Source organism: Ovis canadensis, chromosome 15 (genome assembly GCF_042477335.2).
Source record: "Ovis canadensis isolate MfBH-ARS-UI-01 breed Bighorn chromosome 15, ARS-UI_OviCan_v2, whole genome shotgun sequence".
In the NCBI taxonomy this organism is placed as follows: Eukaryota; Metazoa; Chordata; class Mammalia; order Artiodactyla; family Bovidae; genus Ovis; species Ovis canadensis.
In genome coordinates, this window is record NC_091259.1 from 88,907,412 (window position 1) to 88,934,562 (window position 27,151).

A 27,151-nucleotide genomic window follows, 5' to 3' on the forward strand; every position below is an offset into this window, starting at 1 on the left:
AGAATCTTATATTAAAAATCATGAAAAATGCGTAAATGGGTATAGAAGAAAAACATTATCCATAATTCTACAAATCACATATAACAACTGTTAACTGTTTGGTGTATTTCTATTCATCATTATGCATATGCATTTTTAAAAAATTGGGTTCCTATTGTAAATAAAGATTTGTACCTTGCTTTTTATCACTTATATGTGCCTTTATTATGAAATATTAAGTGTAATTCAAAGTACACTCTATTTTTGTATCCAATATTTGAAATTACATTTTAATAGCTTTTTAAAAATAAATTAAGAAACAGTTTTGTATTTTCATTTTTGTTTGACTCAGTTATCTGAGGTTGTACTTTGAGAATAAGAATTATTGAATCAAAGAATAGAAAGTTTTCTAGGCCTTTGGTGTACTTGGTCACACAGCATTCAGAAGGTATAGCTGACGACAGAGTTAAAAATCTAATAACTAACCTTCTCTTTTAACTCATGTGTTAAATCTGATAATGTACACATGCTGCTTTTTCCTGCTAACTATGCTGAAAGCTTCTTTCCTGTTTCGCTAGTTGTTCTTATCTTGAGTCACAGGTGCTTAGGACAAAGTGGTTGGCGGAAAAACTGTTGGAACATCTTGATCAAAGGCAGACAACCACAATGGCCATGAATCGTGGGAAAGTCAAAAATAGTGGCACCTGCTCAGTGGAGCCTTGGTCACATAGTCCTACCATCCCGACTGACCCTCATAATTCTCTTTAAATTGACCTACCCTCTTTCAGAGAGCAGGAGGGCAATTTTCAAGATGCTAGTCTGCTACCCTCTTCGTTTGCCAGCAAATTACTAAATTTCTCTTTCTTTGTCCTCACAACCTTGACCTCATTACTATTTCTTTGTTTTTTTTTTTTTTTAAATTACGAAAGTATTGATAGTACATTTACAGGAGACTTGGAAAATACAGAACAAATTTACATTTAGTTCCACTATATATTACAATTATCTTTTAAAGAAGATAAATTAAGATTTTTAGTTGGAGTTTCAATATCAAACAATCAAAAATTAATAAAATGGATACACAGAAAAGTAGAAGGGTATTGTTGATGTTTAGTTGGTCAGTTGCGTCTGACTCTTTGTGACCCCTTGGACTGTAGCCTGCCAGCCCTCTCTGTCCAAGGAATTCTCCAGGGAAGTATCCTGGAGTGGGTTGCCATTTCAGTAAAAGGATATAGTAGACATGAAAAGCACTGTGAACCAATTCAACATAATAAAGATTTATAAGACGTTCACACACAGTAGGATACAAATTCTATTTAAGTTCCCATAGACCACAAACTAGGAGACACTGGAACATAGCCAGGTTGCCCTCATTACTCACTCAGCACTGGGGGCAGGGACCTAATTTTCAGTTACAAAAGGTTATACCAATTTATTTTTTAAAATTAATTTTTAATTGGAGGGTGATGCCACATGTGCAATCTCATTATCAGACCAGCCCCCCACTGCCACTTTTGAAGAGCCACGAGCAAGCAGTGCACTGCAAGCAAGGGCCCCATTCCTCATTATCAGGCAGAAAGAGGAAGCCTTTCGTCTTGGACTCTGCTATTATGAGTACAGGTTGTGGACCTGGGCCAAATAGGGCAAAACGTCAAATCAATGGCACAGGGTGGGAAAGCATGAAAGTGCTCTCTTTGTCATGATGGCAATTGACAAACTCCCACCCCAGCCCCCTAAGCCTTCAAGTGTTGTCTGAGGCTGCTTTACTGACGAAGGCATTCTTCAGAGCGCCTTTGACATCCTTGTTGCGCAGAGTGTAAATCAGGGGGTTGAGTAAGGGGGTGACGAAAGTGTAGATCAGGGCGATTTGGCGGTCCTTGTCCTCCGAGGTGCTGGACCGCGGGCGCAGGTAGACCAGGCTGCAGCAGCCGTACTGCAGCAGGACCACGGCGAGGTGGGAGGAGCAGGTGGAGAAGGCCCGGCGGCGGCCCGCCGCAGAGCGGATGCGCAGGATGGCCGAGCGGATGAGCGCGTAGGAGACGGAGATGAGGAGGAAGGGCACAGTCAGCACGAGGCTGCCCACGGCATAGAGCACGGCCTGGTGCACGAGGATGTCCTCGCAGGCCAGCCGCAGGACCGGGGGCACGTCACACAGGAAGTGGTTGATTTCACGTCGGTGCCCGCAGAAGGGCAGGGTGAAGATTAGGATGGTGAGCTGCAGGGAGAGGAGGGAGGCCAGGCCCACGGCACAGCCCACCATCTGGACGCAGAGCTTCCGGGTCATGATGAGCGTGTAATGCAGCGGGTGGCGGATGGCCACGTAGCGGTCATAGGCCATGACCGCCAAGAGGAAGCAGTCAGTGCTGCTCAGGGTGACGAAGAAGAACATTTGGGCCCCACAGCCAGCCAGTGGGATGGGCTTCTGGGCCCCCAAAATGTTGGAAAGCATCAAGGGTACCACCACGGTGGTGTAGCAGATTTCCAAGAAGGACAGATTGCTCAGGAAGAAGTACATGGGGGTGTGGAGTGAGCTGTGTGTGCACACCACCCAGATGATGGCCGTGTTGCCGCAAAGGATCACCAAGTAGAGGACGAGGAAGAGGACGAAGAGGAGGACCTGGAGTTCTGGGACGGTGGTGAAGACCTGAAACACAAACTCCGTGGGGCCAGACTGGTTGAGGACAGGGCTCCTCGCACACATGTCTCCTGCGGAAGAGGACCAAAGATGCTGAGACTGCCTTTCCTGAATTATTCAATTGTGTGAGTAGAATCAAGGACTCTAAATTTTGCTTTTGATTTGGAATTGCCTATTTAGTATCCAGTTTCCAATCTCAGTGTTTGCAAATGAATTCACAATAGAGGGTATGGCACATTCTCCCTTGGCAGTCTTCATGAATGGGATAGAGTCTAATCTGCAGAAGTTTCTGATGACAGAGATGTCTTCTTTTTTTTTTCAACTCTGTTACTTAAAATCCAGTTGACAAGGGCTAATTCTTTGCTTGCATTTAGTTCGAGTTGCGTACAGTTGTACTTTGTTATCTGTGGGAGATTGATGCCAAAGTCCAGGAAGGCTTAAGTTCCTTTCATAAAACAGGATAGTGTTTGCCTATAAGCTACACACATCCTCCCATATACTTTATATCCTCTCTGCTGCTGCTAAGTCACTTCAGTCATGTCTGACTCTGTGCGACCCCAGAGACAGCAGCCTACCAGTCTCCTCTGTCCCTGGGATTCTCCAGGCAAGAACACTGGAGTGGGTTGCCATTTCCTTCTGATTACTTATAATACCTAATACAATGCAAATGCTTTGTAACTAGTTGCTGGTGCCCTGCAAATTCAGGTTTTGCTTTGGGTAATTTTCTGGAAATCAAAAAAATTCTCTATTGTTGATTGGTCAAACCCATGGGTGCAGATCCAGCATCTGCTGGATCATTGTAAAAGCCAGGGGGTGCCACAAAGACGCCTACTTCTGCTTCTCTGAGTGCGCCAGAGCCTTCAACTGTGTGCATGGCAGCAAACTGTGGAAAATCCTTAACGAAATGGGACTACCGGACCACCTGACCTGCCTCCCGAGAAATTTGTGTGCAGGTCAAGAAGCAGCGGTTAGAACTGGACATGAAACAACAGACTGATTGCAAATCAGGAAAGAAGTACATCGCAGCTGTATATTGTCATCCTGCTTATTTAACTTATATGCAGAGTTTAGTTCAGTTCAGTCACTCAGTCGTGTTCGACTCTTTGCGACCCCATGAATCGCAGCACGCCTGGCCTCCCTGTCCATCACTAACTCCTGGAGTTCATTCAGACTCACGTCCATCGAGTCAGTGATGCCATCCAGCCATCTCATCCTCTGTCATCCCCTTCTCCTCCTGCTCCCAATCCCTCCCAGCATCAAAGTCTTTTCCAATAAGTCAACTCTTCGCATGAAGTGGCCAAAGTACCGGAGTTTCAGCTTTAGCATCATTCCTTCCAAAGAACACCCAGGGCTGATCTCCTTCAGATCATCAAGGATGGCCTGGTTGGATCTCCTTGCAGTCCAAGGGACTCTCAAGAGTCTTCTCCAACACCACAGTTCAAAAGCATCAATTCTTCACCATGAGAAACGCTGGGCTGGATGAAGCACAAACTGGAATCAAGATTGCTGGGAGAAATAGCAATAACCTCAGATATGGAGATGACACCATCTTTATGGCAGAAAGTGAAGAAGAACTAAAGAGGCTCCTGATGAAAGTGAAAAAGGAGAATGAAAAAGTTGGCTTAAAACTCAGCATTCAGAAAACTAAGATCATGGCATCTGGTCCCATCACTTCATGGCAAATAGAAGGGGAAACAGTGGAAACTGTGACAGACTTTATTATTTTGGGCTCCAAAATCACTGGAGATAGTGATTGCAGCCATGAAATTAAAAGACGCTTGCTCCCTGGAAGAAAAGTTATGACCAACCTAGATAGCATATTTAAAAGCAGAGACATCACTTTGCCGGCAAATATCTGTCTGGTCAAGGCTATGGTTTTTCCGGTAGTCATGTATGGATGTGAGAGCTAGATTATAAAGAAAGCTGAGTGCCGAAGAATTGATGCTTTTAAACTGTGGTGTTGGAGAAGACTCTTGAGAGTCCCTTGGACTGCAAGGAGATCCAACCAGTCCATTCTAAAGGAGATCAGTCCTGAATATTCATTGGAAGGACTGATGCTGAAGCTGAAACTCCAAAACTTTGTCCACCTGATGCAAAGAACTGACTCATTTGAAAAGACCCTGTTGCTGGGAAAGATTGAAAACAGGAGGAGAAGGGAATGACAGAGGATGAGATAGTTGGATGGCATCACCGACTCGATGGACATTGAGTCGGCTCTGAGAGTGAGTTGGTGATGAACAGGGAAGCCTGGTGAGCTGCAGTCCATGGGATCACAAAGAGTCGGACATGACTGAGTGACTGAACTGAACTGAACTGATGGGTACAGACCATGTGGATAGGGAGGACTGACTCTATTAATAATTGTAGGTATTTTCAAAATCAGGTAAATCAATGTATTGTTTACATTTTTGGTAAACATTCTTTTTGAATTATAGCATACACAGAAAGAACTTCACACATTCTAAATGTACAGTTTGATCTGTTTTTTACACAGTAAATGTACCAGCATAAACTCTATCCAGATTAAGAAATAGAAAAATTCTAGTAACCTACAAACATTCTTTATATTGTCTCTCAGTCTTTATGCTTCACAAATATAACCACTCTTTAGGCCTTATCATTGAAGATTAGTGAAACTGTGCTTCAGTTTACATATGTAATAATAAAGTGTGTGCTTTATTGTACCTGGCTTCAACATTATGTCTGCAAAGTTAGTCTTGCTGTTTTGTGTAGCAAGACTTTGTTATTTCCACTGTGTTATAGTATCCCATTTTTTTATGGCTACACTATAATTTATTCATGAGTTTTTTGCTTTTCATCCAATTTTGACTCTATGTGAAACTAGGCAAACATCTTTTATTACAACCCTTTCTGATATATACTCGTTGTGTATTTCCTTTCATTTGAATATTAAAAAAAATTTTTCGACCATGAACCTAAACTTTTAAAATTGGACAAATTCAGATGAAAGGAACATGTAAAGGGAATCAGGTAATAAGGAAGTGGAGCTGCCTGAGGTAAGAAGAGAAAATAAGAAAACTAAAGATGCAATAGCAGAATTCAAATAGGCATTAAAACCATCAGGTGAGTAAGTTTTATGAGGGGAGGGGAAAATACCTGTCAACTAAGCACTTTTATATTAGAGTGGGCTACACTTTTATTTTCAATATAAAACCCCAAGAGACAATAGAGCAATGTCTACAGAGTTTAAAGAAAAACAATTTTTGTGAAAGAATGCTATACCCAGGCTTTACAGCTTTATGTTCAAAAGCAACAGAAAGACTTTCTCAAATTTACCAGGGCTTAGGAAACATGGGCATACCTTGGAGGTACTGTGAGTTCAGTTCAAGACCATAGAAATAAAGCAATTATCACGATACAGCAAGTCACAATTATTTTTTGGTTTCCCAGTGCATTTAAAAGTTATGTTTACACCATACTATAGTCTATTAAATGTGCAGTAATAGCATTATGTCTAAAAATATGAAAGTGAAAGTGAACGTCTTAGTCACTCAGTTGTGTCCGACTCTTAGTGACCCCATTGACTATAAAAATATAGAGACCTTAATTAAAAAGTGGTTTATTGCTAAAAAGTGCTAACGATCATTTGAGCTTCTGCCAGTCATAATCTTTTTGCAAGAATAATACAAAGATCACAGAAAACAAATCACCATAAAAAGTAGAACAATAATGACAATGTTTGAAATATTGCAAGAAATTACCAAAATGTGACAGAGAAAGAACAAATGAGCCGATCTATTGGAAAATGGCATCAATAGACTGGCTCGATGCAGGGCAAACCTTCAACTTGTCAAACAATGAAATATCTGTGAAGCACAGTAAAGTGAAGCGCGATAAAATGAGGCATGCTTGTGAGAAATGGAATATTTCCTGTGTTATCAGTAAATAAGGATGTCACCATCATCAGCGTTTCTAGCCCTCCAGTGTGAGCTGGTGAGCCCTGAAGGTCACAGGAAGGAGACTATCTGCCTTCTAGCAGCCAGCAGACCTATGGTCACTCCCTAAGGTGAGCCCCGAGGAAAGGAAGCTCAGGATGTGGAAACACAGGAAACTGGTCCCAGATAGCTGAGGTGCATGTCAAAGGAATGATTTCAGTGAACCCAGACTCTTGCATTTCCCCCTACATAGACAGGAGCTAAATTCCTTAGCTTGGATTACCTGGTTTTCTTTAATTAATAACAACCTTTAATTTTTGACATTCAGGCTACCTGCCCTTTGCTGTAAAACTTCTATATGACCTGGCTCCTCCCCTCACCTCCTTGGAGTAGTTCTCAGGGTCACTTGAGATGCTGTCTTGAAGTCCTAAAAATTCCCACCAAATAAAACATAACTCTCAACTGTTATGTTGTGAATATTTTTTAAGTTGACCCTTGCATGCCATTCAATTTAAATACAATTGAAATAATTCCTCAACAAACAATCTGGGTTGCTGCGTGATTGATATTACTCCAAGACAGCGGAATAGAAGGACGTGTGCTCATCGTCTCCTGCCAGAACTCCAAGATTAGAACTCACTGCTGAACAGCCATCAGCAGGAGAGTGTTGGGTCCTGCCAAAAATCGATACTCCACAGCCAAAGGAGAAGCTCCAGCAGGACGGTAGGAGGGGTGAAATTGCATTTAAAACCAAACCCCATACTGGCCAGAGATAAACATTGTGTGCACCAGGACCCAGAGATGCCACAGAGACGGAGCCAGACCTGTGTTTCCGTGTCTCCTGCGGAGGGCCGGGTCAGCAGTGGGCTGCCGCAGGGGCAGGGCTCTGGGTGCAGCAGATCTGGGTGTAGCACAGGCCCTCTTGGAGGAGGTCACCAGTAACCCCACCGTAGAGCTGCCAGAACTTACAGACTGCCAGAAACAGACTCTGGGAGGGCACACACAGAACCTCGTGTGCACAAGTACCCAGGAGAAAGGAGCAGTGACCCCACAAGAGACTGACCCAGACCGGCCTGTGAGTGTCCAGGAGTCTCTGGCGGAGGCAGCGGTGGGTCGGCGGTGGCCTGCTGCAGGGTTGGGGGCATTGAGTGTAGCAGTGCGTACATGGGTCCTTTTGAAGGAGGTGCCATTATCTTCATTACCTCCACCGAAGTTTGGCCTCAGGTCAAGTAATAGGGAGGGAACACAGCCCCGCCCATCAACAGGAAATGGATTAAAGATTTACTGAACATGGCCCCACCCATCGGACCAAGACCCAGTTTCCCCCTCAATCAGTCTCTCCCGTCATGAAGCTTCCATCAGCCTCTTATCCTTCTTTATCAGAGGGAAGACAGAATGGAAACCACAATCACAGAAAACTAACCAAACTGATCACATGGACCACAGCCTTGTCTAACTTAATGAAACTATGAGCCATGCCGTGTAGGGCCACCCAAGACAGATGGGTCATGGTGGAGAGTTCTGACAAAATGTGGTCCACTGGAGAAGGGAATGGCAAACCATTTAAGTATTCTTGCCTTGAGAACCCCATGAACTGTATGAAAAGGCAAAAAGATAGGACACTGAAAGATAAACTCCTCAGGTTGGTAGGTGCCCAATATGCTACTGGAGATCAGTGGAGAAATACCTCCAGAAAGAATGAAGAGATGGAGTCAAAGCAAAAACAACACCCAGTTGTGGACGTGAGTGGTGATGGAAGTAAAACTTGATGCTGTAAAAAGCAATATTGCATAGGAACCTGGAATGTTAGGTCCATTAATCAAGGCAAATTGGAAGTGATCCAGGCAGAGGAACCAGAGATCAAATTGCTAACATCCATTGGATCATTGAAAAAGCAAGAGAGTTCCATAAAAATATCTATTTCTGTTTTATTGACTATACCAAAGCCTTTGAGTGTATGGATCACAATAAACTGTGGAAAAGTCTGAAAGAGATGGGAATAACCAGACCACCTGACTGCCTCCTGAGAAACCTGTATGCAGGTCAGGAAGCAACAGTTAGAACTGGACATGGAACAACAGACTGGTTCCAAATAGGAAAAAGAGTACATCAAGGCTATATATCGTCACCCTCCTTATTTAACTTATATGAAGAGTACATCATGAGAAACGCTGGGCTGGAAGAAGCACAAGCTGAAATCAAGATTGCCGGGAGGAATATCAATAACCTCAGATATGCAGATCACACTACCCTTATGGGAGAAAGTGAAGAAGAACTAAAAAGCTTCTTGATGAAAGTGAAAGAAGAGAGTGAAAAAGTTGGTTTAAAGCTTAACATTCAGAAATCTAAGATTATGGCATCTGGTCCCATCACTTCATGGCAAAATAAGTGGGGAAACATTGGAAACAGTGATAGCCTTTATTTTGGGGGGCTCCAAAATCACTGCAGATGGTGACTGCAGTGATGAAATTAAAAGACGCTTGCTCCTTGGAAGGAAAGTTATGACCAACCTAGACAGTATATCGAAAAGTAGAGACATTACTTTGTTAACAAAGGTCCGTCTAGTCAAGGCTATGGTTTTTCCAGTGGTCATGTATGGATGTGAGAGTTGGACTATAAAGAAAGCTGAGTGCCGAAGAATTGATGCTTTTGAACTGTGGTGTTGGAGAAAACTCTTGAGAGTCCCTTGGACTTCAAGGAGATCCAACCAGTCCATCCTAAAGGAGATCAGTCCTGGGTGTTCATTGGAAGGACTGATGTTGAGGCTGAAACTCCAATACTTTGGCCACTGGATGTGAAGAGATGGCTCATTGGAAAGGACCCTGTTGCTGGGAAAGATTGAAGGTAGGAGGAGAAGGGGATGACAGAGGATGAGGTTGTTGGATGGCATTGCCAACTCAATGGACATGAGTTTGGGTAAACTCCAGGAGTTGGTGATGGACAGGAGTGTTGGTGATGGATGGTGTTCTGTGGTTCATGGGGTTGCAAAGAGTCAGACATGACTGAGCGACTGAACTGAACTGAAACAGGAGATGGCAAGAGTGAACGTCGACATTTTAGGAATCAGTCAACTGAAATGGACTGGAATGGGTGAATTTAACTCAGATGAACATTCTACTACTGTGGGCAGGAATCCCTTAAAAGAAAGGAAGTACCCATCATAGTCAGCAAGAGTCCAAAATGCAGTACTTGGATGCAATCTCAAAAACGACAGAATGATCTCTGTTCGTTTCCAAGGCAAACCACTCAATATCACAGTAATCCAAGTCTATGCCCCAACCAGTAATGCTGAAGAAGCTGAGGTTGAACGGTTCTATGAAGACCTACAAGACCTTCTAGAACTAATACCCCAAAAGATATCCTTTTCATTGTAGGGGACAGGAATGCAAAAGTAGGAGGTCAAGAGATCCCTGGAGTAACAGGCAGATTGGCCTTGGAGTACAGAACGAAGCAGGTCAAAGGCTAACAGAGTTTTGCCAAGAGAATGCACTGGTCATCACAAACACCCTCTTCCAACAACACAAGAGAAGACTACACATGAACATCACCAGATGGTCAACAATGAAACCAGGTTGATTATATTCTTTGAAGCTATAGATGGATAAACTCTATACAGTCAGCAAAAACAAGACAGGAGGCTGACTGTGGCTCAGATCATGAACTCCTTGTTGCCAAATTCAGAGTTAAATTGGAGAAACTAGTCCATGCAAGTCCATGGGGTTGCAAAGAGTCGGACATGAATGAGCGACTGAACTGACTGAACTGGGTAATTAACCAAATTCAAGATTGAGGGAGTTGCAATGTAAAAACTTGGTTTGAAAAATCAAAGAATAAGATATGTAGTTAACACTAAATGGTTAATGCAAATACTGTTAAGAGCAAAAAAATCTAAAGATAATTATTGAAAAAATGCATAATATAAAATACAAAAAGTTAGAATAGCTCTGCATATTTAAAACCACAAAGTGCACAATTGGGAAACTGGTAGTGAAGGATGGGAGAAATGTAAGTATACTAATTTTTTCAATCAATGGAAGCAAGAATTCAAGAGCTATTTCATGTAGATATGACTAATTAGAGGAATACCTATTCAAACATAACTTTTTGAATAATAATCTTCAGTAGAATAAACACACAGCATATCCACTCCAAACAATCTGATTTTAAAAGTAAATATAGTGCAGAGAGGCAAAGGAAACAAAGGAAAATGTGAGCAAGCATGTAAGATAAAAATAGCTTAATGTAAGCTGAGAAAAGTATTTTGCTTCTGGAAATAAGTTTAAGAGAGGTTTATGTCTTATTAAAGAGTATCTCACACTTACATGAGGAAAAAATTCAACCAAGTTTACATATAGTGACATTAAAAGGCTAGCATCACTTTTATTTAGCATTGTGTTTTAGGATGTAGCCTGTGAAAGAAGATAGAAAAAGGATGTAGAATATTTGATTGTTTAATTTAAGACACAACAGAACAAACTGAAAAACTGAGATGAATAAGACATTCATCACGGTGGCTGGTTCCAAATGTAATATAATAAGGAATCTCCTAACTAAGCTTAACTGACATGTCAGATTAACCAATGCGCCTCCTTCCCTCTGTACAGGTACTATATGAAGCCCGTGATACACTGAACACAAGAGACCTGCGGCTTATTCTCTGACATGTTTGAGCATTCCTACAACCACACGGAACTGTATGTTTAAAACTCAGCTGGGTTTCACCCAAACCTACTTTGGCCATTTGGATTCATTTTTGTAATGATGTAATTTTATTAAATTAAGATTCAAATTTTTAAACAGTGGAAGAAAGCTAGAAGATAGTGTAGATAAATATTTTTCAGATCTCAGAGCACAACCAAGTGACTCACAACCAAATAAGCAGAGTACATAAAAATATTGACACTTGGACAGAATAAACATTTAAAAGTTGTGTGTCAAAAATACAGTCAGCAAACTGAATAGAAAATCAAAATTTACCTCCCAGAAAAAAGTTCATCAGAAGAACAAGCAATTCAAAAAAGAAAACTTCAAAGACATATAAACATTCAATTTCACTATCATTCAAACAAATATAAACGTAAATAAAATTGGATATTATTTTCTGCTTAGAAACTGATTGTTTTGGAAAAATGATAATATCTAGTGTTGTGAAAGTTGCAAAGAGGGATATAGTCCCAAACATTGCTGAAAGTGAAAGTCCCTTAATTATGTCCGACTCTTTGTGACTCCATGGACTGTATAGTCCATGGAATTCTCCAGGCCGGAATACTGGAGTGGGTAGCCCTTCTCTTCTCCAGGGGCTCTTCCTGACCCAAGGACTGAACCTGGGTCTCCTGCATTGCAGGCAGATTCTTTACCATCCGAGCTATTTGGGAAGCTCTAGTTACTGGAAGTATAACAGTGCTATAAAGCTGTGTGGAGTGCAATCTGGTAATATGTCATAAAAGACTTGAAGAAATGCATTCACTTTGATTCAGCAATAATGTGTTAAGGAATTTATTTTTATAAATTAACCATGTGTATGTGCACAAAATTGTTGACAGGAATATTCATCACGGTTTCTGACATAATAGTGAAAATTGTACCAACCTAAATATCATTAATGAGAAAATGCTTAAATTTATTGGGGTCTAGCCATGCTATGGAAAAATGCAATCATAAAAATGCTTTATGCGATCAGGAGACCCATGAAAAAACAGATCATAAAAAAGTGTTAAATCAGGATTCCACTTAAGAGATAGTGATTTATATTCATAAAAAAGAATATATCTTAAAATATTAACAATGAGTATTACCAGGTTGGTGGGATTTTAGTTTATGCTTTCTATATTTACAGATTTGACAGTAAATGTACCCAGTTTTGCAATCATTTAATAAATTTTAAAAATTTCCTTTATCTTTTGGTATTTTAACATAATGTTGAGAAGGAAGAATGTTAGAGTGTTGATTGTATGAATTTTTGTAGTCAGATCTGAGTACAGGGACTTGTCTGATGGTCCAGTAGCTAAGACTCCAAGCAAGGGGCTTGAGTTCAATCCCTGCTCAAAGAACTAGATCCCATATGCTGCAACTAAGACCCAGCACAGCCAAACAAATAAATATTTAAAAAATTAGATCTGACTGTGAAAACTGCCCTGATTGACTAATTTAATTTTCACGTTGATCACATTACTTGATGAGCCTTGACTCTCTAATGCGTGATTGGAGATGTGAACGTGTGAAATTCATGAAGACTGAATGTTTCAGATATACAGTGTGGCTGGGACATGATGAGTGTCGAGCGAACGTCACTGATGCCTTTCTCTTTTCTCACGATGGTGAGTTTCCCTTGGCTAGTTACCCTTCAGTTCTTATCTTTTCCCCAGTGGACAGTGAGGTTCCTCTAGAGCTGTGTTTTCCCAGGTCTTGAGTTCCTCTACTAAACATTGAAAATAAAAAGAAGAGTAAAAGAGAAAAGGAAGAAGAATAAAATGGAAGAGAGATTTCAGTAAAATAATGTGATTACATATCTCCAAAAGCAAATAAGATAGATCTTAACTCAGGAAAACATTTAAAAACGAATCTATCTTAATGAGACTTGTGTGTGTGTGTGTGTGTGTGTGTGTGTGTGTTTTCAGTTGCTCAGTCGTATTCAACTCTTTGCGACCCCATGGACTGTAGTTCAACAGGCTCCTCTGTCCAGGGAATTTTCCATGGAAAGAATAGTGACGTGGGCTGCCATTTCCTACTCCAGGGGATCTTCCCAAACCAGGGATCAAACCCATGTCTCTCGTGCCTCTGGCATTGGCAGGTGGGTTCTTTACCACCAGCACCTCCTGAAAGTAATGTTGCTCAGTCCTGTCTGACTCTTTGTGACCCCATGGACTGTATATTCTCCAGCCCAGAATACTGGAGTGGGTAGCCTTTCCCTTCTGCAGATCTTCCCAACCCAGGGATCAAATCCAGGTCTCCCGCACTGGAGGCAGATTCTTTACCAGCTAAGCCACCAGGGAAGCCCAAGAATACTGGAGTGGGTAGCCTATCCCTTCTCCAGCAGATCTTCCCAACCCAGGAGATCAAACCCAGGTCTCCCACATTGCAGGTGGATTCTTTACCAGCTGAAGCACCAGGGAAGCCCCTATTAAGACATGAAAATCAAATAAGCAGCTTTTAACTTGGATGGGAACTGTCAAGATTTGGTGCAAAACATACTTAATGTATGGATAAAGCAAGACATATAGTGTTGGAGCTTGATGTCTGCTAGGACAAGTTATGTCAGGGCAATTTCATGGAAAAAACTGCCACATATATTCACAGTGAGTCTATACAATATAAAAAAAATATCAAACTTTGTACTTATGAATCAAGCATTTTCCCTTTCAATGGCCACTTTCAAAGGATTTGCGCTTGCTTTAATGGCGTTTCTTTCCAACTGTTTTTGGAATGCCACTGAGGGTTATTTTAAAAGAATGCACATTTTCTCTTACCTCATCAGTTGTGACATATGTTCACACTTGGAGCATACATTTGCTCATTTTCTTAATAGCAAATTATTTGAGGTACAGCAAAATAAAATAGAGTAAGTTAGGTGACCCCAATTTGCTATATAGAGTTTGAGCAAAACAGGAGTTGGTGAAGCTGATATTGTTGTATAGTAGAAACATACATTTTTCTTCAATTGTTTAAGAAATATAAGAATAAATATTATAATTGCTATTAAGTGTACCATTTGAGATGTGTGGCACAATCTTTGTGAACATTTTCCTCACGTTTTCAACTCAAGTTTTCAACTCTGAGTAATGGATTTTGTCATTCAAATTCATCTCTTTTGGCCACTGACCATGAAGTCATCTCTCCACTGACACAAATGAAAAATCTGACCACGTCATCGTTTTCATCTGGCTAATGTATGAGAGCTGGTGCCGACGGCAAAGAACCTGCCTGCCAGTGCAGGAGATCTAAGAGACACGGGTTCAGTCCTGCAGTCAAGAAGATCCCCTGGAGGAGGGCACTGCAGTCCACTCCAGTATTCTTGCCTGGAGAATCCCACAGACAGAGGAGCCTGGCAGATTAGAGTCCAAATTAGCATCACAAAGAGTTGGACACGACTGGAGCGATTTAGCATGCACGCACACAGTGTATGAGAGGCTGACTGCATCTAAAAAAGTTCTTAACAGACATTGTCCTTGTGCTAGCTCTCTATTTTTTCATGTCCAAAAGAGTGCTGTGCAAATAGCAACTCAGTTCTGTGTTCTAAGTCGTTATCATCTTATTGTATTTCATGAGGCGTTTCAGGAGGCGTTCAAAACTTCATCTCTTGATTACATGACAGTCCATGCCAATCCATAAGGTGGCATTTATTATTCTGTCTTCTACTATGCTTTCAAAAATCATTCAGAGTGTCTCCCAGGCCTGTACCATTGCTGCTTGCAGAATTCACTCTCTTTCCGGACGCCCACATTCCTTCCTGGGGAACACGCCACTCCTGGCAATGCCATTTTGGTAAACATTTCAATCAGGGCTATATTTAAGCTCCACAAAGACAAGAGTGTCTGTCTTGTTCATCAGAGTGTCTCATCACAATAAATTTGATTTGAACTAGATTGAATTATTTTGTATTGTAAAATAGTTTATAGTTAAATTATAGTTAAATCTCATGTCCTTTAAACTTCTTTCAAAGCCCATATCCAGTGGCACCTCTATAGCCCACTTACGTCGAAACTTCTTTAGCCCCACGTAGACGGGCCTTTCCTAGTCCAAAGGTTATTTTGTGTATATTTGTCTGCTGCTTGCAAAAAGGAAGGTTTGGGTGGGATGGATTCACTTGATTAGTGGCTAGTGGGAAGCACAGCAATTAAGCCATTGATGTGCTTATTGAATAAGTTTGATAATATTTGAAGCTCATCTAGTTAGCAGTTATTCCTAATGACTGATGAAGCAGTATTTCAAGGTGTAATATATGCTTCCTGCTAATCTGTAAACACTGTGCGTATAAAACCTAAACACTTGTGGAAACATCAGTGAGCCAGGAAACCATAGCAAAGCCCGCAGGTCAGATGTGTGCTCATTTATAAAGCGTATTTAAAGTTGGATCTCTGTGTCTGATAACTATAAGGGAACTTAAGAGGTACCTGGTCCCACGTATATCCTTCATGCAAAACTCACGGTCTGCTGAGATTAAGCCTTGTTCAGAGGCATAACGCTAGTGTTAAGCATATGTGGGGGCTGAATCTATTTTCTAGGTGATTAGTTACCAGAGTGTAAAGTGTATATATAGGCCTTGAGTGTATTTCACGTTTTATGTACAACAAAGGTGATATGAAAGCTAAGAGAGTGCAAATACCCAGCAGAAAGGACCCAGGATGGGTCTGGCAGAGCTGCTGGGAGACAGGCCCACACTCTGCTGCTATGCACACAGCTAAGCAGAGCAGCATCTTTCGTAGAACACTCTGAAAGCTCTTTAAAACTTCTTCTGTTCCAAACAATTTCCCCTAATGATGACCACGAAGCCATTCTCAAGTTGATTGTACCTTTTTTCAGTCCCTCCCACCACCAGTTTTATTGAGGAAACACTGACAAATGTAATTGAATATATGATGATTTGATATATGTATAAATGATTACCAAGACCACGATAATTAAGAGACATTTGATCTCTCAACAAGAGTGTGGGTTCTGGATCTGCCGTTTCATAGTTTCAGAATTGGACAAAGTTACCGAATCTCCACGAATCTCAGATTTTTAGCTACACAGGGTATATATGGTTACCCTATAGAGTGGTTGTGAGAATTAGCTCTCACAGTAAGTTAACAGACTTAGCAGTAAGGTGAACCAGCAGTAAGGTGAGTCAGCAGTAAGGTGAGTCAGCGGTAAGGTGAGTCAGCAGTAAGGTGAGTTAGCAGTAAGGTGAATCATGCGCTCTGCCTGACTTTGTTGCTGTTCTTTATTCGCTCCATCTTGTCTGACTCTGACCCCATGAACTGTGGCCGCCAGGCTCCTCTGTCCATGGGATCCCAGGCAGGAATACTGGAGTGGGTTGCCATTTCCTTCTCTGGGGGAGATCCTGGCCCGGGGATTGAACCCGGGTCTCTGGCTTGGCAGGCGGATTGTTTCCCACTGCGCCACCTGGAAAGACCTGCCTGACTTCCAGGAGGTGTGTTTCCCACCCTCCACCTTGTGCTTTGCGCCCCAGCTCTACTGGACCACCTTCAGTTCCTTCCCACGGCCCCTCTTGCTCTGGGGGTTTGGCATTATCTGCTCCTTTCACCTTGGACACTCCTCTTCCGCTCCCTAGCTGCACCTTCTCCTTCAGAGCTGTGTTCAGGTGCCATTTCTCCTGTAAAGCTTTCCTTCACTCTCTTCTTTCCCCAACTCTAATGACAGGTACTTCTCTGGGCTTCCCCCAAAGCCTCGTCACCTCAGCTCTGAGGCCACTGTGACTGATCAGTATAGAAATCAAGCAGACCAGCATGTATGGGGCATGTAAAGAGCTCAAGTCCTGGGCTCTAGCTATGTGGAGATGCATAAGAAAATTATAAGACATAATCGCTAGCTTCAGCCATATAACAGAACATGACATGGGAAAGAATGCAAACATCCTCCGAGGAACTAGTTCCTAAACTGTGTTTCTTAGAATAGACTTCTTCTTGACACCTCAGAAATGAAAATGTTCATGGTCAACTTGGGAAGCATTTTTCTCAAGAGTTACAGTGAAGTTATGGGAGGCCCTGTTGTAAAGCAAACAGTTTCATTTTACCTCAAGCATTTTCCAAATCTGTTTTACCACAGAATATATATATATATGTATATTCACATAGCACCAATAAGCATTTGTGATTTAATTCTACTTAAAGAAAAGTGAGGTCCATGCCATACCATTGAAAAAAGTCCTATGGACAGTATATTAAAAGGAGAGAGGAAAGATCCAAGTTTTACCCTAGCATCACAGTTCTTAGGGATAGGATGTGAGGTAATTCAACCCTTTTTGTATCTGTAAAAGTGCATAGTAGAACCTACTCTGGTAACTTATTCGTTTTGCACAATTTTATGTATATGGATATTCTTCCCCAATTGCAAAGCACTATAGATACTTGTGTTTTATTACTATTTTTAGAAATAGAGTCAAAATCAAATAAAAGAAATTGTCTCTTGAGATGCTCCCTTACCACTTTGAAATTTGCTTCAATCCATCAGGTTGACTTTTCTTGCCGAGATGTTAAAAGTTCTTGGCATGGAGGATAGAGGAGCTCTTCCAGGGAAGTCATCGACCCTATTTGTCCTCTTCTTAAAGCATGACTTGGAATGAGGATCCATGAACCTCATGCTGCGCAGCGTCTCTTAGGGAGGACAGGTGGACATTGTGTGATCCCTCCATAATGTCTAGGTGAGAATGGAGAAGAGTATCCTTTGCATGCTGATATTCATAAGAGACACCTCTCAGAGATTTGCGGCAAGGACAAAGCAAGATAAGAGGAACATCCCTTGGAAGGATGATCCTATGGAATCATCCCAAGTCCTGAGTGGGAAGACCTGCAGCTCCTCCTTAATGCAGGGTCCAGTCTAGCCTGATTCAGTCAGGTTACTTGATGTCCTCTGTGACACCTGCTTAAAGTTAATGAGTCCCCACGGAAGAGGAATGTCCCCTGTGGTTCCCCTTAACTGAAGCCAGCCAGAGAAAATATTTGAGAAAAAATTCCTGAGTTGGTCAACTAAGCAAGACTCATGGGCAGCTCCTCTGCGCGGTCGCCATCGACAGCCATTATCCGGGAATTCCAGACGGTGTTGTCATTCTTTTTCTATACCCAGCAGGGAACTTACTCACGTTGTATTCCAGACAATATCCCGGTGAGCCTTGCTGAAGACATTCCTTTCAGCTTGAGCTCACGGAACATGTATAATGCACTAATTCAGCCCTCGCCGAGGCATCTGGAGACCTGGAATCTAATTATGGACCTGCCATAAAGCCGTTGACCTCAGGCAAACAGTGGAGCTCTTATGTGGGCAGGTTTCCATACCTGTGATCTGAGGTGTCAGGTTAAACAGACTCCAAGGAATTCTCCAGCTCTAAAATTCTATGAACTGTGTTTTTTTTCTTGATAAGCAAAATTATGAAACATTTTCCCATAATGATTCCTTTTGATTGCTGGCTTCATTTTTTCTTATCTTACTTATTTCTATTTCTTGATCAAGTTTTCCCTATGATGATACTTTTCTAATCTTTCAAGATGTTTGTATATCTGTATCTATTTTTTTTGGTAATTATAGCCATATTTCCGCCTCTTTTTCAATTGGAGTATAGTTGCTTTATAATGTTGTGTCAGTTTCTGCTGTACAGCAAAGTGGATCAGCCACATGGACATACATACCCCCTCTTCCTCGAATTTTCTTCCGGTTTACGTTACTCCAGAGCGTGGAGTAGAGTTCCCTGTATATTCCCACCACTTAACCTACTCATTTACAAATTTGTTTCTCCTTTCCCACCTCCGTCCAACCTCATGGAATTAAAAACATATACTTTATCCTCACTGTTGCCTTTAATTTTCAATCAAGTTCCACATCCCTGTCTGATGTGAAAAGCAGTTGCTCAGTTGTGTCCGACTCTTTGCTACCCCACGGACTGCAGCCTGCCAGGCTCCTCTGTCCATGAAATTCTCCAGGCAAGAATCCTGGAGTGGGTAGCTATTCACTTCTCCAGAAGATCTTCCTGAGGGATCGAACCTGGGTCTCCTGCATTGCAAGTGGATTCTTTACTGTCTGAGCCACCAGGGAACTTGAACCTCCAGGGAAGCCCTCCCTGTCTTATACCCATTATTAATAATGTATCTTTATTTACTATGAAACAAATATTTATTGAATTCTTACTATGAGCCAGGTTCTATTTCCAACGTTTGGGATATATCAGTGTGCAAAATAGATGAGAATTTTGCCCTCATAGAGGCTGTGTTCTTGGAGGGGGGAGGAAAGGCAATGAGCAGAAAGTAAGGATAAGAGCATGTGAGGGAATCTAAACAGACGGTATTGATGATCCTCTATGCAGGACCGCAGTGGAGACGCAGACATGGAGAACAGACCAGTGGGCACAGTGGGGAAGGAGAGGGCGGGACGAGCTGAGAAGGGGCCCTGAGACACACACATTACCGTGAGTGAAGCAGCTAACCAGCGGGAATTCAGAGTATGCGGCAGGGACGTACAGACACCATACAGCACACGCCGGTGCTTTGGGACGAACCAGAGGGCTGAGATGCGGTGGGAGATGGGAGGGAGGCTCAGGCGGGAAGGGACACATGTATACCCAGAGCTGATTCATGCTGATGCATGGCAGAAGCCAGCCCAACATTGTAAAAGAAATTATCCTCTAATTAAAAATAAATAAATTTAAAAAAAGAACATGAAATAATGTGTCAGAAGGGGTGAGTGCTACAGACAAAAAGCAAACCAGGGCGAGGATGCTGGGGATTGAGCCTGAGAGTGATGTGGCGTGTGAGAGGTGCAGAGGCTACCTGAGCTCTGGGAAGGGCTCTCTTAGGCTCTAGGTACGTGGTGATCTGAGCAGACAGGCCCGCCGGGAAAAGAGAAGGGAAAGAGTCTTAGGGCAGAAGCCACAGTAGGCGGCGTGGCCTTTTCTGAAGCCCAGATAAGCACATCAAACTTGTCCATAAAGTCCCAAACACCCACAAATCCATGCGAGGAAAGACAGCTTGCTTTTATATTCATGGCAGTCATGAATTGAATAGCTCTGTGCTGGTTCTTAAAACTGGAGGATAGTTACATGCATACAGAGACTGTACTCAGATGATTTTCCTTTTTTTCTCACCCAGACATGTTTATTTGTTCAGATGAACTCATTCCTGCAAACATATTTTACACTCTTGCAATGACAGCATGTAGTACTTCCATCAAAAAGCAGGTTGTATTTTCAAATACAGTGTTCACAGTCACGTTTTTTGTGACAACTTAATATGACTAGTATTGATGTCCCACAATTTATTAAATGAATCCCTAATATTGAACAGTTAGGATTTTTTTTAATTTTCTTATGAGTTTAGATGAACATACAGTAATATAGAGGATTTGATTCAGTTAGTCATCCAAAATCGTGTTTTTGAAAATGTGCACTTTCTTATTGTTCTTTGTTAATTTACTTGGATATTTATGCATGATTTAGAAGGTAATTAGTATGTATTGTTTACTTAAAATTTGTTGAGAGGATAGATCTTATGTTAACTGTTCTTACCACAATAAAGTTTTAAAAAGTGCAACAAGAGTATTTTTAAAACATAAAGAAAAATTCTAAAGAAATCAACTTTAAAAAGTTTAGATTATATACTTGCCAACTATAGTATCTAATTAAGTCAGCTAATATACAGTATAAATGATCTTTACAAATTTATTTTTTATGGGGCCTCCTTGATGAGATATCCATAATCCCATGTTTGTTACAAGGTTATTCACAACAGCCTAGATATGGAAATGACCTAAGTGTCCATTGGGGAATGAGTGGATACAAAAAACGTGCTATATACATATAACGGAATATCAATCAATCTTTAAGGGTGAATCTTTAAGTGAAATCTTATTATATGTGACAACATTGATGAACTTTGAGGATACTATGCTAAGTAAAAAAAGCAAGTTACAGAAGAGTAAATACTGCATTTCACTTATCTGAAGTATCTAAAATAGTCAGATCCATAGCAACAGAGAGTGGAATCATGGCTTCTGGGGGGCTGGGTACAGGGAGAAATGGGAATTGCCATTCAATCGGTATAGATTTCAGTTACACGGGAAGAATGAGTTCTAAAGAACTGATTTACATTATGGCTGTAGTTAACAAAACTGTATTATGTACTTTAAGATTTGTTAAAAGGGTATACCTTATGTGGTCTTACCACAATTAAAAAAGAGGAAAATGAGAGGAGCAAAGCAATATGCAAGTCATCAACATGGCTGGTATGGATCATAGTTTAGGGGCAAGATTTTATAGCCAGCATCTTCTGGGTTTTGCGGATTTCTGATTCTGGCAGCAGCAGTGAAATGCTGGGACCAGAAATTGTCCCCAGGAGCTTCACATACGTACCTTTCTATCCATACCAGCAATTTTGGAAATCACAGAACATATAACAATAGTTAATACTTTTTGCTTAAACCAAAAAAACTAACCAGCCAGTCAAATAGAATCATTAAATGTAGCTTAAAATGAAAGAAAAGAAAGAAAAGGAGATTATATGCCCTAAGTTCTGCAAGTAGGGAACAGTCTGAGAAAACTGTCCAACTGCAGACACGTGCTGTGTGTGACGCTCAGTCACGTCTGCCTTGTGACCTCAGGGACTGCAGCCCACCAGGCTCCTCTGTCCACGGGATTTTCCAGGCAAGAGTACTGGAGTGGGCTGTCATCTCCTCCTCCAGGGGTTCTTCCCCACCCAGGGATGGAACCCGTGTCTCCTCCATTTTAAGTCATATTCTTTGCCGCTGAGCCACCTGGGAAACATGTGCTACCCTTCATGAGAAAGGAAGGGTGACTCTGGAGACAGCAGTGAGACCTTGGGCCACAGGGAGGGATTCCGCAGGCCCAGAGCTTGGAGTTGTGAGCCACAGAGGATTATTCCTGGGCCATGAAAACTAGTGGAATCTGCCTTGTTTGATTTCAGAATTGGTTGGAACCAAGAAATCCATTTTTTCCTTCCAGTCTCTCTCATTTTGAATGGAAATGTTTGTAACTGTTATGTTATGCCTGCCCCACTGTGTGTGTTGGGAACAGATACCTTGTTTTCTAGTTCTAGGTCTGGAGAAGGGGAAGAATTTTATCCTAGCATGTTTGTACTCTAAGTCTCATCTAGACCTTTATTTAGATAGTTTGGATGATGAGATTTGAGACTTTTGAACTAATGATATTTAGATAAGATTTTTGGACCTGAGTTAATGCTATAATCAGATGAGGGTTTGGGGGATTTGGAAGAGGGTGAACTTATTTTACATTTTAGGTGTGTTTTAAATACAGTTGTCAAAAGAAAATTTAGAGAACTTTACTTGATATGAATATTTTATCGAGCAAGAAATTCTAAGCAGAAAGGAAGACTTCAGACTGAAAGTGATTTGAAGCTCAGAGGCATGTTGTTACTAATACAAGATGGCTTATAAAGTGAGAATGGAGAAGTTGTTTAACTTATACAATGATTGGTTATTACAATGGGAATTTCCAGATGAAAGAGGACTTAGATAAAAGGTGTTATACCACTTTAGGAAGATGACTTCAATTTTGTTTATGATTATCAGAGACAGAAGGAATATCTAAGTAGAGTTTCACTTATATTCATGAAATAAGCTAGATTACGTTTTGCTTACGTGGCCTAACTGATTTTGTCTGCTCAGGGGATTTTCAAGTGTAGTCTCCATTTCATCTTATTTTAACATGATGAATTCCTTACTTTCCCCCCATCCCCCAGTCCTACCTGAACTTTAGATTCATTGTATTTTTATGCGGCTGGGAATCAAAGATAAAGAGGAAAAAAATGTACCTTTAGGTGGTAACCCCTGCCCTTCTCCACGAAACCACAAATGATTTTTCATCAGAGAAATGGGAGCCAAAGGGCAATGGGATGGCATCTTTAAAGAGATGGAAGAAAAATGGTCATTTCTAGAATTCTATATTCAGTGAAAATATTCTTAAAATTAAAATAAAAATGTAGAAAACTACTGTTAGAATACCTTTAAAAATGTTGACTATTTAAAACAAAATGAAAATGTATGATGGAATTTATAAGTAAGATGCTACAATAAGAGCACAAATATGGGGGCATAAAATGGGATTAAACTGTTCAAAGTTTCTTACACATTTACTTCAAAAGCATTATAACAATTCTTGGCAGGCCATGGTAAGAATGCAACTACAAAATATGAAACAAAAGACATATCTAAAAAGCTGTTGGAAAAAAATGTTTACAAATCCAAAAAGAGGCTGATAAGGAGAAACTAAAATTCAGAGAACAGATGAATAAAATACACATGGAAATATGGGACTCCATATTGTCCAGTCAGGATTAAGAAGAAAAAGTATAAACTATATGCTCTTGATAAGAGCCATACCTTATATATGAGGAAGTACAGGTAGAAGTCAAAAGGAAGAACAATATGTACCATGAAAATGTTAATCATAAAAAAGATAGTGTGGACAAATTAAGATTAGATGTAGATTTCTGGACCAGGGATATTACCAGCAATAGAAATGAACATTGCTTAATGATAAGACGGTTAAGCCATCAACAAGATATAATCATGCTGAATATATATACATTGAATAACAGAGCTTCAGAAAAAAAGGGAAATAAAAGAACTAGAACAAGACAAAAATTGCCAGAACTAAAGGGAGAGACTGACAATTGACAATCAACCTACCTCTGATAGGAATGGATAGCACAAGTAGACGAAGATATATAACTATAGAGATTAGAACCACACTATTAACTAACTTTATTCAATTGCCTGCACTCAGCAGCTACAGGATACACATTCTTTTCAAAGGCACCTGAGACATAATAAAACATGTGTCATAAGACAGTCAGAACAACAAAAATTATAACCCAGACTCAAAACCCTGAATCTCATAACTAGCATCCATTCCCAGTTGGATTTAAGGGTCTAGATATGATAGATAGAGTGCCTGATGAACTATGGAATGAGGTTCATGACATTGTACAGGAGACAGGGATCAAGAACATCCCCATGGAAAAGACATGCAAAAAAGCAAAATGGCTGTCTGGGGAGGCCTTACAAATACCTGTGAAAAGAAGAGAGGCGAAAAACAAAGGAGGAAAGGAAAGATATAAGCATCTGAATGCAGAGTTCCAAAGAACAGCAAGAAGAAATAAGAAAGCCTTCTTCAGCGATCAATGCAAAGAAATAGAGGAAAAGAACAGAATGGGAAAGACTAGAGATCTCTTCAAGAAAACTAGAGATACCAAGGGAATATTTCATGCAAAGATGGGCTTGCCAAAGGACAGAAATTGTCTGGACCTAACAGAAGCAGAAGATATTAAGAAGAGGTGGCAAGAATACACAGAAGAACTGTACGAAAAAGGTCTTTATCACCCATATAATCATGATGATGTGATCACTAATCTAGAGCCAGACATCTTGGAATGTGAAGTCAAGTGGGCCTTAGAAAGCATCACTACGAACAAAGCTAGTGGAGGTGATGGAATTCCAGTTGAGCTGTTTCAAATCCTGAAAGATGATGCTGTGAAAGTGCTGCACTCAAGATGCCATCAAATTTGGAAAACTCAGCAGTGGTCACAGGACTGGAAAAGATCAGTTTTCATTCCAATTCCAAAGAAAGGCAATGCCAAAGAATGCTCAAACTACCGCACAGTTGCACTCATCTCACATGCTAGTAAAGTAATGCTCAAAATTCTCCAAGCTAGGCCTCAGCAATACATGAACCGTGAACTTCCTGATGTTCCAGCTGGTTTTAGAAAAGGCAGAGGAACCAGAGATCAAATTGGCAACATCTGCTGGATCATGGAAAAAGCAAGAGAGTTCCAGAAAAACATCTATTTCTGCTTTATCGACTATGCCAAAGCCTTTGACTGTGTGGATCACAATAAACTGTGGAAAATTCTGAAAGACATGGGAATACCAGACCACCTGACCTGCCTCTTGAGAAATCTGTGTGCAGGTCAGGAAGAAACAGTTAGAACTGGACATGGAACAACAGACTGGTTCCAAATAGGAAAAGGAGTACGTCAAGGCTGTATATTGTCACCCTGCTTATTGAACTTCTATGCAGAGTACATCTTGAGAAACGCTGGAGTGGAAGAAACACAAGCTGGAATCAAGATTTCTGGGAGAAATATCAATAACGTCAGATATGCAGATGACACCACCCTTATGGCAGAAAGCGAAGAGGAACTAAAAAGCCTCTTGATGAAAGTGAAAGAGAAGAGTGAAAAAATTGGCTTAAAGCTCAACATTCAGAAAACGAAGATCTTGGCATCTGGTCCCATCACTTCATGGGAAATAGATGGGGAAACAGTAGAGACAGTGTCAGACTTTATTTTTTGGGGCTCCAAAATCACTGCAGATGGTGAATGCAGCCATGAAATTACAAGACGCTTACTCCTTGGAAGAAAAGTTATGACCAACCTAGATAGCATATTCAAAAGCAGAGACATTACTCTGCCGCCTAAGGTCCGTCTTGTCAAGGCTATGGTTTATCCTGTGGTCATGTATGGATGTGAGAGTTGGACTGTGAAGAAAGCTAAGTGCTGAAGAATTGATGCATTTGAACTGTGGTGTTGGAGAAGACTCTTGAGAGTCCCTTGGACTGCAAGGAGATCCAACCAGTCCATTCTGAAGGAGATCAACCCTGGGATTTCTTTGGAAAGAATGATGCTAAAGCTGAAGCTCCAGTACTTTGAACACCTCATGTGAAGAGTTGACTCATTGGAAAAGTCTCTGATGCTGGGAGAGATTAGGGGCAGGAGAAGAAGGGGATGACCCAGGATGAGATGGCTGGATGGCATTACAGACTCAATGGATGTGAGTCTGAGTGAACTGCGAGAGTTGGTGATGGACAGGGAGGCCTGGCGTGCTGCGATTCATGGGGTCGCAAAGAGTCAGACACGTCTGAGAGACTGAACTGAATTGAACTGAGACACTTTTCATTCAAAAGGCATGGAAGAGGCACAGAGTAGCCATGTGGTCGATCGAGTCTGACCCTTTGCAGCCCCGTGGACGGCCAGGCTCCTTGTCTATTCAATTTTCCAGGCAAGAATACTGGAGTGGGTTGCCATTCCCTACTTCAGGGGATCTTCCCAACTGAGGGATGAAACTCTTCTCTCTTGTGTCCCCTCCATTGGCTGGCAGATTCTTTCTAATGCCACCTGGCGGCAATCATAGACATGGAAGCCAAGAGGAAGCAGGCGGCTCTGCCCAGTCCCACGAAGAAGCCCGTCTGAGTGGCACAGCCCAGCAGGGTGGTGGTCTTCTCTGACCGTAGGATGTTGGCCAGGAGGTGGGCACCACCACAGCAGTGTAGCCGATTTCCACTCCCAGGCTGCCCAGGAGATAGTATATGGGCATGTGGAGGCGGGCTTCGGTCTGGATGGCCACCATGATGAGGACATTCCTGGTGATGACCCGTGTATAAACCAGACTGATCCCATGGAAGGACAAGACGTCCAGCTCTGACTGGGAGGGATAGGCCAGGAACACGAATTCCATCCACATTGAGCTGTTTCCCCAGGACACTGAGTTAACAGATTTTCTCTGTTGAGAGTTATCACTGCAAAGAAAGATGAGTCAGACTAACAATACATCTGAGCCATGAGGCAATCTAATTAAGACTGGAGTTAGAAACTTGAAGAATTAAGACTTATTCTCTATTTCCTCCCTTTTCAACAAGTTTCTTCACATAAATAGCCACAACTTCACTTCTAACTTCACTTCTAACGATGTCACTTCCCTGGTGGCTCAGACAGTAAAGCATCTGCCTACAATGAAGGAGCCCTGGGCTCAATCCCTGGGTTGGGAAGATTCCCCTGGAGACGAAATGGCAACCCACTCCAGCATTCTTGCCTGGAAAATCCCGTGGACAGAGGAGTCTAGTAGGCTACAGTCCATAGCGTCGCAGAGTCAGACACGACTGAACGATTTCACTTTCTCACTT

At 41.4% G+C, this 27,151-nt stretch overlaps 1 protein-coding gene across 1 annotated transcript; it reads right to left on the bottom strand.

Annotated features, from left to right (window-relative positions):
* Positions 1 to 1,557: 1,557 nt before the first annotated feature.
* LOC138420600 (olfactory receptor 10Q1-like) lies at positions 1,558 to 26,706 on the bottom strand. The gene is made up of 2 exons (XM_069553909.1): positions 26,566 to 26,706; positions 1,558 to 2,500 (listed from the first exon to the last, which is right to left on the bottom strand). The coding sequence occupies exons 1-2, from the start codon at positions 26,704 to 26,706 to the stop codon at positions 1,721 to 1,723; spliced, it is 921 nt and encodes a 306-aa protein (XP_069410010.1). The 3' UTR covers positions 1,558 to 1,720.
* Between the last annotated feature and the right edge of the window lie 445 nt (positions 26,707 to 27,151).